The sequence below is a fragment of the Mustela erminea genome, chromosome 15 (assembly GCF_009829155.1).
Source record: "Mustela erminea isolate mMusErm1 chromosome 15, mMusErm1.Pri, whole genome shotgun sequence".
In the NCBI taxonomy this organism is placed as follows: domain Eukaryota; kingdom Metazoa; phylum Chordata; class Mammalia; order Carnivora; family Mustelidae; genus Mustela; species Mustela erminea.
In genome coordinates, this window is record NC_045628.1 from 85966717 (window position 1) to 85986545 (window position 19829).

The following is a 19829-nucleotide window of genomic DNA, read 5'->3' on the forward strand; positions in this document are numbered from 1 at the left end:
TAGAAGGTATTCTGAAGAACTCCCTCCGCATCACTGGTACAGTCTCTGGGCCCTGAAATTGGGTTGCGAGTCTCTTCTGCAGGTCATACCCTCTGCACCTGGCTATTCCAGCAGAGCCCTGTATTGCTGTTACAGAAGGGAAGAGATTGGGGAAGCTGTTCCTGACATGGGGTGGTGGCACTGGAAGAGAGGCAGGGCACCTGAGGGAGGCAGGGCCTCTCTAGAAGTCTCAAGTGCCAAGGTCTAGGGGATAGGCAGACAGCATTTGAGACTGAGGCAAGGTTTCTGTCACCATCCCAGCTCTTTATGTAGAAGCCTTTGTAGATCTTCCCATGCTGGTTGGCATTTTATTTTATTGTAAAGATTTTATTTAAATTTGACAGACAGGGATCACAAGTAGGCAGAGAGGCAGGCAGAGAGGTAGAGAGGAAGCAGGCTCCCCACCAAGCGGAGAGCCTGATGAGGGGCTCGATCCCAGGACCCTGAGATCATGACCCAAGCTGAAGGCAGAGGCTTTAACCCACTGAGCCAACCAGGCGCCCCAGTATTTTAAGATTTTTTCTAGTTTCTGGAGATGCCTAGCTATGTCTTCTTCCTCTCCCTCCACCTACACGGGCCCTGTTCCAAGAGGCCTGCCACCAGGGCTGCTTGGTGACTGAAGATGGGAACCAGCCAGATCTGGGCTATTGCAGAGGAGGCTATTGTAGCTGGCAGGTCAGGAGCTGGAGGGATGAGCTGTGCATTAGACAGTGACCTCACCAGTGTCCGGGCCTCCCTGAGGACGGTACAACTCTCAGGGCCCGAGGGCAGCTGCAGAGTGGCAGAGAGCTGAACTGGGCCTGGGCCAGTGGGCCTGGGCACTCAAATTGGTTACTGACTGTGTGTCTTTAGGCAAAGCACACTCTCTTCCTGAGCCTCAGTTTCCCTTTTGACGGAAACAAGCATTGTACTAGATCATGCCCTGTAGTCCCTGGATTCCAAAAACAACTTGAGCCCCAGAAGATAAAACCACTGGAATGATCCCTCAGCTATACAGTGAGAACCACTTGGGAGGGCTAACAAATTGACCATACCTGGGCTGAGCCTCACCCTCAACACTCTGATCTGATGGCCTGGCCCTCCCACCAACCCCATATCAGTCAGTACGTGCCAGGTGACTCAAAAGCATGGCTCAGCTGAAGAGGACTTTTCAGTGACCCCTAATGTGAGGTTTCTCAGGTCTGCTTTGGTGTCAGTCCTCAGTCTGGCCTGTGTGGGACACAGGAGTTCTTGGGGTGTCCTGCTGAGGAGGGATAGTAGGTAGTGGAAACAAATGCCGAAGTGCTATGCATGCTGGGGACCAGTGTCCTGCTCTCCCATGAATGAGAGCCCAGGAACACAGGTAGCCCAGGTTGGGTACCCCAATTCTCTTGGACAGAATAGACTCATTGGTCTCTCTGGTTGACAGAGTGGATGGAGGGCTCTGAATCTGTCTCCTACCTCCTGGTTGGTGGGCTTAGGAATGGAAACAGGGGATAAGTGTCCAGCAGGGAGGGCCTGATACCTTCAGTGCCGGCCTCTGGATTGGGCCGGGTGGACCCTCTGGAGCAGAAGAAACCTTCCCAGCACTGTCCGCCGGCTTCTGTAGCATTGGCGCTGGGGCAGAACCTACCTCCGTCACAGGCTTGACATCCTGGCAGGCTACTAAGTCCCAGCATGGGGCCATAGGTGCCTGGGGGGCAGGGCTGCCAGTTAAGCCCTGTCCCTTCAGGGCAGTAGAAACCTGTGCAGGGATCAGGGCAGAGATTAGAGCCTGAGGAATCGGGGGTGGGGAGGAAGGTGGCAGAGGGCAGGCTTTGGGCACTGGCTTAGAGTCCAGCATGGAGGCCTGGCATCTCTGCTATGGGGCTCCTGCCCAGGAAGTAGAAATGCTCTGAAAATCCAGAAGTTACTGCCTTATTATCAGAATAGCTAGATCAGGCCTGAAGATAACAGTCATGTTAACTGCTCTGCCCACTCCTCCCTTTTGCTTTGGACCCTTTGCTTAGTGAGCCAGGCTCTTGGCAGGAAACTAACCTCTCGGACACAGCTGTGGGCTCAACCCCGGAACACAGTAGTGGCCGCTGGGACAGATGTAACATTTTGCTGTGTGGGTGCCAGAGGCATAGGAGCCAGGAGGACACAGAGAGGGGTCAGCCATTTCCAGAGGACAAAAGTGCCCAGAGGGACAGGATCTCCCAGAGAGCCCCTCCACGGGGGTGGTAGCGACAGTTCCCCTAGTGCAGGACATGCTGGAAGAATGGGGGCCAAACAAAAGGGGGCCTCAGTCAAGGGGAGTCGCCCAGAGACACACAGCCACAGGCAGTAAATGGTCCTTAAGCATAGTCCTTGGACACTTCCGAGCCCGCTCCTTCCTGAATCCTGGCATGACTTAACCTCCACAAGTCTGCAAGTGGCCCACAGGCCCTGCAGGTCAGTAGGGGTCGCCCCTTCCTGACTTTTGGTATTTCTTCCCCTTGTTCTCTGGATGGGTCTGGATCCTGGAATGGAACCAAATCCTCACTCTGTAGACACTGTTCCCTCAACTCCATGTGGCTGTGTTTGCCCACCCTGGGTAGCAGGGTGCCAGCCAGATTGGCAGGTGGCCGCCAGAGCAGAGTCTCCCTCCAGAGCAATCTTGACATCCTTCTGGGGTTCTGTTCCCTTCCTCAGACCAGGTACCAGGTGGGCATTGGGTGGGGACAGGAGCTCCTGCAAAAGTCAAAGCAACAGAGGAAAGAGGCCCCAGGGGGAGACATTGAACTGAATTAGGCTACCACCCCTTGGATTTTTCCCTCTGGGCAGACCAGTGTGGAAATGCTTCCCCCTCTCAGCATCCAGAGGACAGGGACAATTCAGCTTGGAGTCCTGGAATCAAAGTCACTGAATGAAAGGAAGACACTTGCCATTCTGCAAGGGAGTACCCAAGTGGAGGAGGAGTAACAAGGCCCTGAAAGCATCCTCAGGGCAAAGGAGGAAGGTCAATAGTTCAAGTGAGGCTTCCTGAGTTCCAGGTTGGGGAAGGGTTCTTGGGAGGGGAAGGGACTGTTGAACAGAGTGGGGAGGGCATGTGGGGAGAAGGGTCCTATGCTTGGCCCTGAACAGCTTAACACTGTCCTCCATTTAGGGCTATGGCTTGTGTGCAGGGAGAATGGCTTAAAACCCATAGAGACCAGCCTTCAACAGTAGAGAGCTGGAAGGGACTTGATCTTCTTCTGCCCTGTCATGGTTGGAGTAGCCCCAGAGGCAGTGAAGTACCTTCTAGGCAGTAGTGCCCAGCAGGGCAGAGGAGGCCTTGTGTCCCATCAGTGGGGTCCTTGCTGGTGGCTCCTCCCTTACACCAGTGTCCTGCAGCACAGTCTCCTAGAAGAAAGGACACCTTGTCAGCCCTGCCCACTGCACCCCTTGCTGGAGAACATAGCACAAGGCACAGGGCTGTTCATGCTGTCCCCACATCCTGCTCCACTATGGCCACAGACTACAGGAATTCCTGACCCAAAACCAGCCTGAGCAGCCCGGACCCTGGGACAAGCAGGATCCTGAATCTCCTCCAGGTTTAGTCAGTACCAAGTTTCCAGGTCAAAGAGACTGTGAGGTCTGGGCAAGTCTAAGATTTGCCCTCCTCAGAGACTGCCAACTGCCAGGCCCAGATTTTCCTTATGGATCAAAATATTTCCAGCCATTTCACAGGGAAGCCGCCCAACACCCAAGAAAGTGATACCCTCCTTTTTTCCCCTACCCAAATCAGCTAACAGGGGGTGGGGGGTTGGGGGCAGAGATGCTAAAGACCCTGTACAAGGGCCCCTGCCCACGGTGTTGGTGGGGACTTAGTGCTGACATGGGTATCTGGGGTATGGTTCTACTTTGAGACATGCATACCTTGATGAAGGGACTCCCAATTCGTGGTGATATAAGATCACCTGGAAAGCTCTTTAAAACTAGACACCGAGGCCCCATCTCACATTTCCTGACTTTCTAGGGTGGGTTGGGGGAACACAGTGTTCCTGATGGAAGGGGTCTTGGGAAGGTAGGGGATTCTTTGTCCAACAAATTCTGCTTCTCTGCCTCCATTTTTACCAGTGATCCAGGTCCATGTAGTTTCTCCCCAGTGCATCTCCTCCTCAGCTTGCTCTGGGACCCGCCAGTCAGGTCCACCCACCGCCTGATTCTTTTTCTGCCCTCCAGGACATACCTGTTGGTGCCATGAGCCCTGCCAGTGCACAGAATTTCCCAGCAGGACACAGCTGGCATTCAGTGATGCTCCTTAGTCCCCTCCGAGATCCATAAGTACCCACTGGGCACCTGTGGAGTGTGGCCACGGCTGTGCCCAGGGGACAGAAATAGCCTTGAGGACAAGGATATAGGTGGAAGTCTTGGATGGGCCCAGCACTCGAGTCGCAGTAATAACCTGGCCAGGAGTGAGGGACACTCAGGAGAACTATCCCCTCCATGAAGGCAGTTGGTCATAGCAGGTCTCTTGCCTCAAGGACCATGCCGTGGAGCTCAGGATCCAGACAGCTGCCCTTGTGGAGCTCTCCCTCATGGCCTTGTCCCCTTTGTTGGCACCGGAAGATCTTTACTGCCTCTCACCTGCTGGGCACTGCCCGCTGGGGGCCTGGAGACCAGCCTCCTTGCAGTAGAAGCTTCGTGGGCAGACCTGGCACGCAGAGGGCATGGTCTGCTCTGGAAGGCTGGAGAAGGTGCCCACAGGACATGGTGTTGGCCTATGTGATGCTGCAGCTGAGGACACAGGGAGGCGGCATGGTCTGGCTAAGGGGACACCACAGGTCCAGGGAGTAGGATCTCAAGGCAGCAGGTGTTGGCCCAGCCTCCGAGACGGGGCAGGGCCTACCATGGTGTTGACTATAAGATGTGCCTCTGCCAACATCCCTGAAGCCCGGCTCCCTTGCCCCTCGATGACACACAGGGAGCTGGAATTACCTCATCAGGACTCATACCACTGACAGCTAATGAGAATCCTGGTGTGACACGGCCACTGACTTCTGTTCATACCAAACAATTCAAACCACAGAGAACACCCCAAGTGTATGTTAACCATGCCCCTCTGCAATACCCCTTGGCTGTTGGCTGGACCATGCATGGCACACCTTTTCCCTCTGGCCTCTTCCCAGGTGCCCCAGGGTCCAGTTGAAAACTGAGGAATGTGGTCATTGTGATCTCTTAGCAGACCTCTGGGCGGGAGGGCACATCGGGCTGAGAGTGGGGCCCCTGGAGACACTCACGGCAGAAGGTTCCTGGGGGGCAGGGGGCCCCTGTCAGCCCGTCCTCTGGAGCTGGGGACACTGCTCCTTCAGCACAGAAGTAGCCAGCCTGACAGGGCCCGCTGGGAGTGGACAATCCTGGAGGTGAGAGGGGGTGCCGGGCTCGGGCTGAGTAGACTCGTTATGCAGACAGATGAGGGTCCTCGTGCAGTGTCAGGCCCCAGAGGATTGAGAGTCACAGCAGTTGCTGAGCCGATGTGGAGTGCTCCATCTCCTTCTCTTCCCTACCCAGCCTCATGGTACAGGTGCCACTCTCATTCCACAGAGGGCCCGAGGCATTACCATTAGTAGCAGAGCTGAGACCTGTGCATAGGCTCACTGTGTTCTACCATCTGAGGGTTGTTGAAAGCTGGGGCGGGAAGTGTCTGGTTCACATCTGGGTCCCCAGTGACCAATAGCACTGAGTCACAGTAGGTGCTCAGGAAATCACTTAGACATGGAGACCAGTGAAAGGGCATGAGCGAGGGGCTACCGAGCCCCTCCTTCTGAAGAGAGACCTGCCCTTCCCATGCTATTCTGCGATGACCCACCTGTGCTCCCTCAACCATGACAGCAGCAAGTTTATGTCAGCACAGACTGGCCTGTGAGCATGCCAAGCCCACCATCCCATTAGGCAGGTGCAGGCATCAGTTCTCGTTTACGGAGGGAAAGAGGGGTTCATGTATGCACTCACAAGGCTGGGGAGAAGGTTGGGGTTCCCACCAGTTCTCTCACCATCTCTAAGCCTGGGTCACAGTGCAGTGGCCAGAGAGGTCTCCTGGATTCTTACCAGAGGTGGCGCAGAAAGAGCCCGGTAGGCAGGGTATGGGTTCTGGGGTACCCTCGGGGCAGAAGGATCCAGATGGGCACTTTCCCCCTGTAGCCGTGGCTGGGCACAGGCAATTGGTGCTGGTGTAGTTGTCTAAGTCGAAGGGGCGGGAGGTCCAGGCTGCTGACACGCAGAACCAGCCTGGGGTGGAGACAAACACAGAAAGGTAGGCAGTGGGGCAGGAGGGTTGGTAGTGACCAGGCTGCCGGCTAGGGGTGGGTATCAAAGGCTGAGCCACCCAGACTGCAGGCCTACCCCTCCCAGTAGCTGTTCCAGGAGATAGTCCGGGTCACCCCAGGTCTAGGTTCAGAAGTAGGAAGCACTGGGGTAGGTGGGAGCTTCTTAGGGAATTTTGGGAAACGCACCTGCATCACAGGGCCCAGAGGCCTGGGTCAGATTCTCTTGCCCACAGTAGTGGCCTGGGGGACAAGGCAGGCAGCTGTCCAGGCTCTGGGTCAGTGGGTCTGGGTTGTAGTAGCCCCGAGGGCAGGGGTACTGTGTGGCATATTTGGTGCCTAAAAAGCAAAGTTCAGAGAAGGGAGTCCAGGTGGCCCAAGGCTGGGGAGGGAGGCCCTGCTGCTTGCTGCTCCTGGAGCAACTTGGCAGGGCCTGTTGTGGCAAACTTCTGGCCTGAGTCACAGGAGCTCCTCCCTCACCAGCTGCTTATATTGGGCTTCCCAGGCTGTGTGTTCCCAGGCCCAGGGTCCACAAAGCCATAGACTATGCAGGACTCTTCTTCTTGATGGTCAACTCTATTGAAAAGCACGTGGCCCAAAATTTGTAGGATTAGTAATTTTAAACCTCTATTTTTTAGCCAACAGATTATGTTATGGAACAGAAAGTAAAAATCTCATAATTTTAAAGGTAAAGCTAAAGACATGAAATTTGCAGCTCAAGACCAGCTGCTTTGGGCTCAGCCAGCATGAAGGATCCACTCCTTCCCTGGGCCTTTGGGACAGGTCGTGAGAATGTCTCAGAAACAGAGTGATTACATCTGCATGATCCTTAGTTGCTGTTGTTTCCCAAGCAGCAAGTCCCAAGCCCCATCTCACCCCTGGGCACCTGTACCAGCCCCCTGCTCCTGGCCTTGCCTCTTCGAGCTGTGGCCCAGGCACTCACCTCTGGGGCAGTAGAAGCCGGCGGGGCAGGGGTGCCCGCTGTAGGTGGTGATGTTCTCAGGGCAGTAGTAGCCGGCAGGGCAGGCGAAGCAGGAGGCTTGGCCGGTTAGGTTGCTATAGGAGCCAGGAGGACAAGGCTGAGGGTGGCTGGTTCCACTGGGGCAGAAGTGGCCTCGGGGACAGGGCCCCCCCGGATGTGAATGACCTGAGAAAAGGAAGGAAGCTGAGTGAGGAATGCAGGCCTGGTCGCTACTGAGCAGACTGGAGCCGGGGGCAACTTGGGCAGTGCTACTGGGACCAAACGTGGATTTGGGCTTGGGGCAGGGGTTCAGGGTTTTAGAAAGAAAGAACATTGATAAATAACACTTGTACAGCATCTTCCAGATTGAACAGCATGAGGTTAATACATATGTTATATTACTGGAGCCTCGAAAATCCCTCTTTCATAGGTGGGCAGGACTAATGATCCAGCTTTACTGAGGATGGTGTCCTGGCATGGTGATTGCTGTGTGTGGCCAACATCTCTCTGTGCTTTGTCCATTTTTGGAGAAAAATCTTTTTATTTCTTTTTTCTTTTGAGGATACACAATGCGATTGTTTATTTGCCAATAAAATGGATTTAGAAATCATTGATTTCATGTGTAGTTGTAATAAACCAGGATGGCTGGTTCTCTTTTTAGTGAATTATCCTGGCCGAGCAGCCCCCATGCCTCCTATAATCCCCACAAAGTCCCTGCTCTCTTACTGCCCATCCAACTCCCCTGAACCTAACCCTCAATCTGGGAGCTGGATTTTTGCCTCAGATGAAGTTCTTGAGAAGAGGGAGTTTAAGGGCCCTGGCTCTGGTGCAATGGCCCTCACCAAAGCTGCAGCTCAGTGTGGTGTGCATACTGCCCTCCCTCCCCCTTCAGATGTCCCCAGGGAATAGAGAACATCCTCTGAGAACATGGGTAGCTCATCCTGCACTCCACCTCCCCACAAGATGTTGTCTCTAGCCCTCATGAGAGCTGAGGACCACACTCAGCTCACCTCTTGGTGCCCCACAGGCTACCATTCTGGAACCTGCTGGCTGGTCTCCAGAAGCCCCCAGGTTTCCCTGCTCACATCCCTGAAAATCTATGACGTTTCTGTCTTTGGGTCAGTGGGGTTCTGACTGAAGAGGTGGGGTGGGGCTGAGGTGGGCTTGGAAACACAGATGTGACAAAAGCCCAATGACCACAGTTCAGAGGCAGTGAGTTAACTGTGGGAAATGCCACTGCGGGCACAAGGACAGGAAGCCAGCATGTCCAGGAATAGTGGTCAGACCTTGAAACACTCTGCGGAGGATCGTTTCCAGGCCCTGCTTGCTCACACCCTCCCCCTCTGCCCTTAAACTGCCCCACAACCAGTCACTTCTCATAATCAGAGTGCCCATCTACCTCTAGCATTGGGCCAGTGCAGGGCGCATGCCGATCCTGAGAGACTCCGTACCTGCTGGGATTGGGGAGGAGGCTCTTTCCAGACAGAAGTAGCCAGGGGAACAGGGTCCAGAGGGAGCAGTGAGTCCAGATGCACCACAGAAATGGCCAGGGGGGCAGGACAGGCACTCTGACGCCATGGAGAGAAGCATCCTGGGAAGACAGAGAGAAACCTGGGCATCAGTGGGACCAGGAGGAGCATCCTGGCAAGGGACACGCATTTCTGGAGCTGCTTTGCATCTCCTTCTTCAGGTTCCCTGGGATTCTTCTTGCATCCATGCCACAGTCTGACAGATGCCTAAAGGAGAGTGTGACAGGTCTCTCTTTTTCTTCCCCTGCCACTCTCCAACATAGGCACCTGGGTATAGTTGTCCTTTTCCATCTTTTTAAAAAAAAAAAAAAAAGCTTTGATTTTTGAGAGAGAGAGAGAGAGAGAGAGAGAGAGAGAGAGAGAGAGAAGTGAGATAGAAAGAGTACAAGCGGCAGGGAGGGGCAGAGGGAGAGAGAGAAGGAGACTCCTTGCTGAAAAGGGAGCCCAAGGGCCCCGATCTCGGAATTCTGGGGTCATTACCTGAGCCGAAGTCAGATGCTTAAAGAGCTGAGCCACCCAGGTGCCCCATCCTTTCCCATCTTAATCCCAATTCAAACTCAGGCTGTCCTGGGCCACAGAATTTTGGTCTGGCAGCAATAGGCAGAACATCCAACAGCCCTTCAGCCACTGGCTCCACAGCTGTCCCCCTGCTCTGGGTACCTTCTCTTGGGGGCTGGGAGGTTCCTAAAGGTGGGGAGGTGGGGCTCTACTCTCAATTGAGACTCAGGCATGTGCACAGGATTCTTAATGGCTTTGCTTTCTTAGGCATGAATGTTCTCAAGCTCCCAGCAGCCCATGTTACCTGCCCTCATTCTGGCCAGCAACCTCTCTGTCCCTCCTCTGCTGGTCACAGGCCAGGTGGGAGTCCTGTTCTGTGAGGCCTTGTGCTCCTCTGTGGTGGAGAGATGCTGCTAGTGAGATGGTCAGTGTAGAAGGAAGACCAGGAGGAAGACAGCTCTGGGCTCACCCCATGGGCATGGAGACAGTGGCACTCACCGATCTGAGAAGGTACCCACAGGACAGGGCAGGGGCACCCCTGTGCCCACTGGACAGAAGTGGCCTGGAGGACAGGGCCCCCCTGCCATGGCATGGATGCATCTCTCCTGGTGGGTGACTTCATCTCCTGTCCAAAGTCAGAAGTGGGAGATCACAAAGCAGCTCCTCCCAAGCCCAAAGCCACTCACTCAGCAGTCCCCACATTGTCCACCCTCTGAGGAGAGAAGTTCCTGAAATAAAGCAGTAGAGATTAAAAGCTAGAGTGCCATCACCCTTGACTGCCTGGGCAGCTCAAGTCCAGGGTTCTGTCCAGTCCTGGCTCCCTGCTGGGGTAGTGGGTGGGGTCTCAGGTGTGGGGCTGGGGTCCTGAGATGTGACCCTTTCCAAATTAATCGGAAGTTATCTAGGCAGACCCAAAGTTGGGGAGAAGGTACAGGGGTGCCAGCATTTGTTTATCCTGGAAAAAGGTGGGCACAGGACAGAATGAGAAAACTGGGGGCTTCATATCTAGCTTGAGAAGGAGAGCCTAGGTCATTGAATACAGACCTCTGTGACATCTGTTTTGGGAACCTGTTTCCAGCTTGGCCAAGTTTGTCACTTCTATTTGTACCATTATGTCCCCTTAAGGTTAGCTCACAGAGCACATAAAATGCTGAAGATAAACTCTAAGAAGAAGAGGGCTCTTGTACAGGTAGGAGAAGAGAAAAGAAATTATAGTGTGTGATGCCATTTTTGTAACTGCCTGTAAACTGGTGGATTTGCCTATGGAAATGTGTGTGTGTGCACCTGTGTACATGGGTGTGAGCACAGGAAACATGGAGCGCTGCACAGCTTCATCTCATACTTCCGAAACAGGTAGCCTCCAGTGGGGAAAAAGGCAGAGTAACAGTTTTAAACATCTGCGTTCTTATAGCTTGCATGAGAGTTGTCTCCACAACCCTAAGGATACTGATGTAACAAGGGGAGGATGAACAGTGTACTTTGATGGGCCTTTTTGGGACAAAGGCGTGCTGGGGAATGTTTCTGTCAGCCTCTGGACCCCATGATCTCATCCCTGAGTCACCCCTGGATCCACAGGTGCAGTAGAGGTGCTGCGCTGGTGCTCGTCCCACAGCGCAGTGCTGGAGTGCTACCATGGTCTGGAGCACCCTCACGGGTGATGCCACTGTCATGATGACAGAGCCTTGGGAGACACCAGACAGCAGCAGGCCTTGGATGGGTCACTCCACCAGTCAGGCCCAACCTCATCATTGGAAGAAAGACATGGAGGGAGTCCTGTTCCCTAAGGCTCCGCCAGCCTGGAGGTTCCATGACTTGTGACTTATTGTTGTCCTTATTTAGCTCCACACTTAACTTACCCTGCCCAGAAGGTCTCCTGATGCTGCCCCAGGGACATGAGTACAGCCAAAGACTGTGCACCACAGACACTGCAATACTCCCACCCTCTGAAGAGGGATGTCAAATGGAGTCCCTACTCTGCCTGCCTTGCAGGATGCCCAGTCCCATCCTGTCACTTCTGTGCCAAAGACACGAGTGTTACCGAGTGTATGTCCTCAGTTACCCAGTCCATGCTAAGCCCTTTGTCTCCTTCATAGAATCTGTTCTCCTGTGTTCTGGTCACTTCTTAGCCTCAGTCAAGGTAAACATTCATTTACTGTCCTTCCTATGCTCTGTCTTATTTAATTTTTACCTCAGTCTTACAAATTTCTATACTCTGTATTCCTATCAGGCACATGAAGAACATGAGTTAAGTGATTTCCCACCCACAGCAAGGAGTGGTGCACTGGGCTTCTGCACAGCCCAAAGTCCCTGTCCTTGACCACTATTCACAGGGCCTCCTGTATTGCAGACCAGCAGGGAGAGGTTTCCAGTGATCTGTTGCTCCTCAGGCCCCAAAACACAGCTTTTACCTGTCTCCCCAGGAGACACCCCAACTGCCCCCTTCTGTCTCCTCACCTGCAAAACATGGCCTGCCCTGCCATGGACTGGGCATGATGTGGGGGCAGGGCAAGGGGAAGTGGCCAATGCCCTGGGGGCAGTAAGGACCAGGGGAACAGGTCCTCTCCTGGTGGCTCTCTTGGCCTGGAAAGTAAAGCCATTGTGTCATCTTGTGGCCCTGCCTGACTATGTCATAGATGGTTCCCGAGCCAGGCAAATACCTGATCTATTGTTGTGCTGCCCATCTGGCTGACGTGAAGCCTCCAGCGAGCCTTCAGGGCAGATGTGGCCCACAGGGCCAAGGTCTCCCCATGGGCCACTGAGAGGTCTCGGCGTCCATGCCCCTCCTGGGCAGTAATATCCTGGAAGCAGAGAAAGCACGCAGTCTGCTCTGTTTTACGGTGCTGGAACCCAGCTTTTTGCCTTCGCATCCATGAGGGTCTTACCCTTCTAACAACGGCTTTGAGGGGATCAGGCACTGTGGATGTCCCTGATAAGCTATTAATTTAGGTCTCTTTGAATGAACATCTGAGGTAGGTGGCAGGATAGCAGAGCAGAGTGCCTACCTCTCATCTGTCTGGGCCTAAACTTTACTCCCCAGTGAGCCTATGGATATTCTGTTGTACATGGAGCCCCACAACCTGGAGGCCCTTGGGGGGAAGTCATATCACAGACGAGGCAATAGGCCTTCTTAATGACTATCTCTGGGCTTTTCTTGGCTAATCAGACAGGAGTCTCTTCCTTAGCCGCTGGAATATTACTGACCTCCCTCAGACATGACCCTTCTTCTCTTTCTCCTTCCGCCTCATCTAGGCCTCAGGGGCTGGGAAAATCTAAAAGTCTTGCGCATTCCCACCACATTTGGAAGCCCCACTCAGTAGCTTCCAGCCTGCCTCCCTCCTATTTTGGCCAAGCCAGCCTCAATGACCTGGACACACTTCCCCTAGGTTCTCTCTAACATGTCTCTGCCTCAGGAGCCAAGGGCCCTAGGGCCAGAGCCCAGGTAGCAGGCCTGACTACCCTCTGCTTGGTTCTCCTCCTGCCAGACCATTGAGGGAGAGGTGGGCACCCTCACCTGGTGCACATGGGCCCGTGGGGGCAGCCTGGCCTGCTGCAGCACAGAAGAGTCCAGGTGGGCAGGGAAGACACCAGCTCAGGTCCTGTGCCCCTCTCTCTACATTCCAAGTGCCAATTGGGCAGGGCCTCTGCCTGGCGTCCTTGGTGCCAGGGGGGCAGAAATAGCCAGCAGGGCAGAGATCACCAAAGGGGAGGCCCTCCTGGAGAAAGAGGGTCCTGTTGTAGCTTTAAAGTTGAGAACAAGGGGGTCCTCTCCAGTGGGCTCCCTCCTAGTCCTTCTGAACCCCTCTCTGAGGAAGACTGCCTCGCTCAGCCAGCCTCTCCAGCTCAGTTACTCATAGCAACCTGCACTTACACCTCCCTCCAGGAAGTGCTTTCAGAAAAATGAAATAAATTTTAATGTTAAATAGCTTCAATAATCCCACTTCTCTGCTTATTTGCGGTGAAAGTTCTGCTACACAGCTTGACTTCTCGCTCTATCATCTCTCAGTCATCTGTGTGTCAACAGTATACCTACTTGTCATTGTTAGTGGTTACCTAGTATCCCATGGGGCTGCTATGCCATGTCTGTGCCTAGGTATTTCCTTTGTGTTTTGTTTTTGCTATTAAAATGTGTGGTGTTTTACACATCTCTAACATCTTTAAATACATGACTTTTTTTCCTTTCATGTTCTTTCCCACGTGGAAGCTATAGGATCAAAGGTCATGAACTGCCTTGAGACCCTTGTTACATGCCTTGCAATAGTTGCCCAGCAGCCTGGCCCCAGGTGTGGCCCATAGAAGTGGACTCTATCCCTTAACAGTATCTTCTTAGGGCAGGTGTGTTGACTTTTGATGACTAATAGATACATATTGTACAGAAATGGCTTTGCTTCATTTGTTTTAATTATCAGCCCTGCTGTGCCTTTCCCTAGCTCATGACTTATTTGTATTTGGTGCCTTTTGAGGTGGAAGCTGGAAACTGACATTAGATAACTTTGCCCTTTCTCATTTTTATAGGCTGTATTTAATGCTTGTGGTACTTCCAACTTTGTTTCTGCAGTGGTTTCATCCCATCTTCCTGGGGGTACTCTGTCACCCAACTAGGCAGTGGGCCCTAAAGGAAGATGCTGGTGTCCTCCAACCCTGGCCCAGGCCTCTGAGCTTAGACCAGTCTTGCCTCTGTGAGGGCTAGGAGGGTCTGCACTCACCGGAGAGGAGGTGTTGGAACCAGGCCCACAGTGATGCCCAGGACTGCACAGCCCCTGGGGCTTGGCCAGGCCTGTTCGACCGCAGAAGGTCCCAGGGTGGCACAGCTGGCAGTCTTCCACATGGGCTGCCCCTGGGGCCTCTCGGAAAGTGCCCTGGGCAGAGAGAAGGATGCTACTGAGGTCAAGAGCCTGAAGGCCAGAGTGGAGTTCCAGGGCTGGCCAGGCTGGCTGCTCTGGCCAGGAAGGGAGCAGAGCAGGGTGCCTGTACCCTCACCCTGGACAGACAGGGCTTGTGGGGAGGAGATGGCCTACTTAAAGAACCCGAGCCTCTGAGACACTCCTAAGAATGAGTGGAATTTAGCTTTTGATAGGCCAAAAGTGTTTGATGGCAAGACATCCACCCAGGGAAGAATGTTGGAAATTCCCAGCAAATTTTGATAGCAGGCAGAAAGAGAAAATAGAGGACACCAGGTCCTTTGAAGAGGTGTGTGTATCTTGGGGAGAGGAAGCCATGGCTAGAGTAGGGAATGGGGTAATTGGAAGATGGAGGCTGGAGAAAAAAGACTGTACCCCCAGCCCCCACCCCTGCTGGGAGCTCCACCTGAGCCTCAGTTTCTTAGCTCTGGAGCTCCTCCCTGCTTCTTCCTGTGTTGTACCCCACCCCCAAAACAAGCCTGGGTTGCTTTGTCCCATGTGACCTCTGGTCTAGCACCACTATCAGAAACCAGCCTCAAGAAAGGGGGTAGTCCAGTGCTCCTCATCTGCGTGGGGCAGGAGGCAGAGGGCTGACATATGGCCATGCCACAGTAAAGTAGCATCCTCCACCCCAACCAGGCAGGGCTGGGGTACAGGGTTGATGGTTCCTTGCGGACAAAAGTGAAGAGATGCCAGGAGGGCTGAGGGGAGCTTCTCACCATGGGACAGGGGATGGACAGCAGGCCCCCAGCTGGGCAATAGTGCCCAGGTGGACATGCCGTGGGAGTAGCCAGCTTTGTCTGGTTGCAGAGCTTTCCTTCTGGACACTCCTGGCACCAGAGGTGGCCTGGACCCTGCAAGGGGGATTGGCAATAGGCAATAAGGTTGGTTTCTTTCCACCTCTCTAACCCTTGGGCTAGGCCTGGCAGTATAGCAGGCACTCAGAATACATGTAGAATTGAATTGGGACAGCTGCTGCCTGGGACTTCAGGCTCTGTGTGTGCCTCTCTTCCTGAGATCAGGGCATGGGAAGGGTTCAGAGCCAGGAAGATGCCAGTAAAATGGAGGTGCTCTCTGAGCATCTGCCTCAGTCTCCAGGTCATCGATGCCTGGAGGAAGGGAGCCAGAGAAGGAGGCTGTACTGGCCATTTTCCCCAGCCATCTTCCCACCTCCCTGACCTTAGGATCCTCCCACTTCTGGGCCCTCTAAGGGATGGAGTCTGTCCTGGGAACACTTACAGAGAAGCTGCCAGCACTGCACGGCAGTGGAGTGGCAGTGCCTGGTTCAGGGCAGTGGTGACCTATAGGGCATAGGACACAGGCCACAGCCAGCTTTGCACCTGGACTCTGGCGCGAGGTTCCCCTGGAGGAGAAGCAGAAAGTGAGGAGTGTGGGTGCCCACAACCTTCCTGGGGTCACCATTGGTGGAAGGCAGGAGACCTCTTCTGCCCCCAGGCTTACCCTCAGGATTTAAGGGCCAAGACCCAGCCTGGCTGTAAGCCCCTGGATCATGACAAAGATGTGGTTGGTGTGGCCCTAAATGTGGCCTAAATGGGGCAGTGCATTGAGAGATATTGTAAAACCAGGCTTATGGGCTAACTGTGCTTCTATTACAAGTTTGCAAATTACATATCTGGTAAAGGGCTAGTATCCAAAATCTATAAAGAACTTATAAAACTCAACACATGGAAACCCAAATAATTCAATTAAAAATGGGAAGAAGACACAAATAGATATTTTTCTGAAGACATAGAGATGCCAACAGACACATGAAAAGATGCTCAACATCACTGATCACCAGGGACACACAAAGCAAAAATCACAATGAGATACCACCTCACACCTGTCAGAATGGCTAAAATCAACACAAGAAACAATAGGTGCTGGTGAGGATGTGGAGAAAAAGGAACACTCTTGCCTGTTGGCAGGAATGCAAATTGGTATAGGAGGTATAGCATGGAGGTTCTTCAAAAAGTTAAAAATAAAACTGCCCAATGACCCAGCAATTGTACTACTAGGTATTTGTCCAAAGGAGAAAAAAATAACGATTCAAAGATATACATGCACCCCAATGTTATGAACATTATCTGTAATAGCCAAATTGAAGGAACAGTACAAGTGTTCATTGATTGATAAAGAAGATGTGATATATTTATTTACATATCTATATCTATATCTGTATATCCCATATATACCTATATATATGATGGAATATTAGTATTATTTGGCCATAAAAAATTGAATCTTGCCATTTGCAATGACATGAATAGAGCTAGAGAGTATTATGTTAAGCAAAATAAATCAGTCAGAGAAAAACAAATACCATATGATCTCACCCATATGTGGAATTTAAAAAACAAAACACATGAGCAGAGGAGAAAAAAGAAGACAGAGATGCAAACCAAGAAAGATACTCTTAACTGTAAGAGAAGACAATGATGGGTACCAGAGGGGAGATGGGAGAGGGGATGGATTAAATGGGTGATGGGGATTAAGGACGGCACTTGTGATGAGCACAGGGTGTTGTAAGGAAGTGTTGAACCACTATATTGTACACCTGAAACTAATATTACACAATATGTTAACTAATTGGTTTTAATTCAAAACTTAAACACAAACAAAAAGTTTTCTGTTCCTCTACTTCGCTTATGTTTTTCTGCTGGTGTGGTCTGTGTGTCTCTTGATCTCTCTCTCTCTCTTTCTCTGTCTTATTTGAACTGATTTATAATGGCCCTTATATAATAAGGTAGTAAGTAGATGGATGTTGGGCCTGAAATTCATATCGAAAATATCTCCCTGCTTTATTTTTTATCTTTTAACTTTGTCCATGATGCTGATGAAGAACAGAAGCTTGAAATAACTGCCTTCATATACTGTGGTCTTTTCCTCAATTAGTTAAGCCTTTCATGTCATGCTTAGATTTTCCATTCTCTCAGATTTTATAAATGCCCATTTATATTTTGTTACTTAATTTTATAATTTTTTTACATTGAAATCTGTATTTGACCTGAAATCTACTTATTTTGATTAGTGCTGTTTCACTTTTTTCAAAAAGAACGTATATTACTTTTTTTAAATAAGAAAAGTACTTTTAAGTTTTACTTTTTGACCAGAGTAATTAAGGGCATATCTTCATAAAGCAGTCAAATCAACAGAGGACCCCAGAGCCTGGGCCAAATGATACCTACTCAGACTTCAGCTGGGACTAAATTCCAGAATGTTTTGCTCTTAAGGTGCGCTGTTCTGAAGCAGCTTCTCCACTGGGGTGTGGGCACTTCCTCACGGACTCCATCCAAATCAGTTGTCTGTCTTTCAGTATCTAGGGCCCTGGGGAGTGGGAGTGGGTCCCATTCCAACTCTCCATGCTGCATCCCTGAGCCCTGGCCCTTGCCAGTGCTGATCCTATGCCCTGTCCCAATAAAGCTTCCAGGTCCTGAGGCAGGCTGGGCCATCATGTCTCTTTATAAACCCCTGGGTGCCTGGGACAGCACTGGGCTCCAGCCTGTACTTAATAAACATGTGGGAACTTCAAGAGCAGCCATACCCCTCAGCCTTCCTTACCGTGGGCAGAGCATGGGCTTGGGGGCACCACTGGGGCAGAAGGCCCCTGGGGGACAGAGGAGACAGTCTTCCACCTGGCCATTGCCTGCTTGAGAGCTGTAGGTGCCTGCTGGGCAAGGGAACTGAGTGCCCCACATTGTACCTGTTTTAGAGAGAAGGAAAGGGGTATCAGAAGGAAAGAGGGAGGTCAGAGCTGCATTACCAAGGCACTGAAGCTTCTCACCCTACTCCCTGCAGATAGTTCTCCAATAGAGGCCATGACGGAAGGGGCAGGGAGCAGGGGATACCACTCACCCAGGATCAGACTTGTCTGGGCTGAGACACACTGTGAATCCACAGTCAGGATGCTCAGCAGCTCACCAGTCCTGGTCCTCGTCTCAGGAAGGTTCTCCTGAAATCTGACCTTGGACTGGCCCATGCCTTTCCTGGGACTAACCTGTGCCCTTGCCAGGGAAGACCCAGGCCCCACTCACCTTGCGGGCAGTAATGCCCAGCTTTGCATGTCCCCGAGGGCAGCTGGGCACCACCGCTACAGAACCAGCCCCGGGGACAGGGCGCACACTCCTCAACAGCTGTCAGTCCGGTCTGGCTACTCCAGGTGCCTGGGGGACACTGGAACTGGGTCGGCTCTTTGGTGCCCAGAGGACAATAATGGCCAACTGGGCAGGGGATGGGGGGCCAGTATGGACTCCCAGTTCCTGTAAACACAATCCTGAACTAGACCTGGAGGAACAGCAGCCCCCCCAGCCACCTCCCTCTGGCAGGTGGCAGGGGTGTGGGCTAGGCCCGAGCACTGGGGAAAAGGGCATCTAGGTCAGCAGGGGCCCAGAAGCTACTTGAAGCAACAGAGAAGGAACTGAGAATGATCTTTGTAGTCCCATCCCTAAGGTAAGGTGAACTATGATCTTTGTGGGCAAACAAGTGGCTGTGAGTCAGGGTCTATTTTCCTGGCCTTCCTGCCTCGGAGTGGAGATGGTTTTTCACCCAAAGGCAGGGTCCAACAGGTAGGAGGGTTGCCTTTCCCCATTTTCACTCACCCCTTGGACAAGCTAGTCCTGAAGGGCAGATCTCACACTGTAACAGGTCAGAGAGGTTGTTGCGGCTGCTGAATGTCCCAGGTGGGCAGGCGTGGGTGGGAGCATGGGGGCTCAAGGAGCCCACAGGGCACGCATACCTATGACAACCAGGGAGTACCCACTGGACAGAGCCCAATAGCCTGGACAATCAAATGTTTGCCTGCTGGCCTTTGACTTTGGCACAGTAATCTCCCCGTGCTCCTTTCTTCCCATGCAAAGGCAGGAATCACCTAGCTGCTTCTTGCTCATGCTCAGGCCCCAGTACTCCTGGGGAGTGTCCAGGAGCCCTAGGCTGATGTGACACGAGCCCTGATTTGGAGGCAGGGGCCCTTCCAGAGCACTTAGGGGGATGGATGTTTGCCGAAGCCTCACCTGCACCTGAGGATCTGACTCTTGAATGGTGGTAGCACCCTGAGTCTCAACACAGTCAACTCTATCATTGAGAAGTCATAGGAGTCATAGATCCTTACCCCGGTGTGCAGGTCGCATCTGGCTGAGTCAGTCCAGCCTGGGTACAAGCCCTGCCTGCTGGGCATGGAATGCAGTCTGTGGCTTCATCCTGGCCTGGATTCGGGCTAAATGTGCCTGGCTGGCACGGGATGGGGTGGGTGGCTCCAGTAGGACAGAAGTATCCTGCTGGGCACTGCAGACACTGGCTGAGAACTGGGGACAGAACAGCCCTTGTCACTCTAGTTCTCTCTGAAGGACTGGGCTGCTGGCTTCAAAAGAAAAGCAGTGAATACTTGCCAAGACCTTGTGGACCTGATCATCCCATGGGCCTGGGAGTGCAGGAAGCAGGGCTGTCATCCCCATTTACCGAGGTGCTGAGTGGGGGCTCCTTTTCTTTCCCTGCAGACACTAGTGGCCTTGCTCTCACTGCTGCCAGTTCCAGGGAGCCTCCCCATTTCTCTATCTCCCATCTTCCTTTCTACAGACTGGAACCACAAGCACATAGCTTCCCAAGCTTTCTGTGACAGCAGTGTACAATGTGACAGAGCCCTGCACAGCACTGGGCACATGGC

The 19829-nt window shown here is 52.7% G+C and overlaps 1 protein-coding gene across 4 annotated transcripts in view; it reads right to left on the minus strand.

Moving 5' to 3' along the window:
• The window catches only part of LOC116573922 (SCO-spondin-like), a 182532-nt gene that overhangs the window by 70534 nt on the left and 92169 nt on the right, over window positions 1–19829 (minus strand). For 2 of the 4 annotated variants that reach the window (XM_032314332.1, XM_032314333.1), the window contains exons 3-22: window positions 18769–18905; window positions 18205–18429; window positions 17732–17873; window positions 15410–15533; window positions 14890–15024; window positions 13976–14128; window positions 12784–12985; window positions 11930–12070; window positions 9771–9897; window positions 8697–8836; window positions 7228–7431; window positions 6474–6623; window positions 6070–6249; window positions 5262–5378; window positions 4609–4758; window positions 4211–4426; window positions 3277–3381; window positions 2589–2730; window positions 2056–2270; window positions 1544–1762 (exon numbers count right to left, since the gene is read on the minus strand). In XM_032314332.1, coding sequence (XP_032170223.1) covers window positions 1544–1762; window positions 2056–2270; window positions 2589–2730; window positions 3277–3381; window positions 4211–4426; window positions 4609–4758; window positions 5262–5378; window positions 6070–6249; window positions 6474–6623; window positions 7228–7431; window positions 8697–8836; window positions 9771–9897; window positions 11930–12070; window positions 12784–12985; window positions 13976–14128; window positions 14890–15024; window positions 15410–15533; window positions 17732–17873; window positions 18205–18429; window positions 18769–18905 — 3224 coding nt within the window. Of the gene's footprint in view, window positions 1–1543; window positions 1763–2055; window positions 2271–2588; window positions 2731–3276; window positions 3382–4210; window positions 4427–4608; window positions 4759–5261; window positions 5379–6069; window positions 6250–6473; window positions 6624–7227; window positions 7432–8696; window positions 8837–9576; window positions 9667–9770; window positions 9898–11726; window positions 11853–11929; window positions 12071–12783; window positions 12986–13975; window positions 14129–14889; window positions 15025–15409; window positions 15534–17731; window positions 17874–18204; window positions 18430–18768; window positions 18906–19277; window positions 19471–19829 lie in introns of those variants that run through there. The other 2 variants (XM_032314335.1, XM_032314334.1) reach the window with 2 other exon arrangements.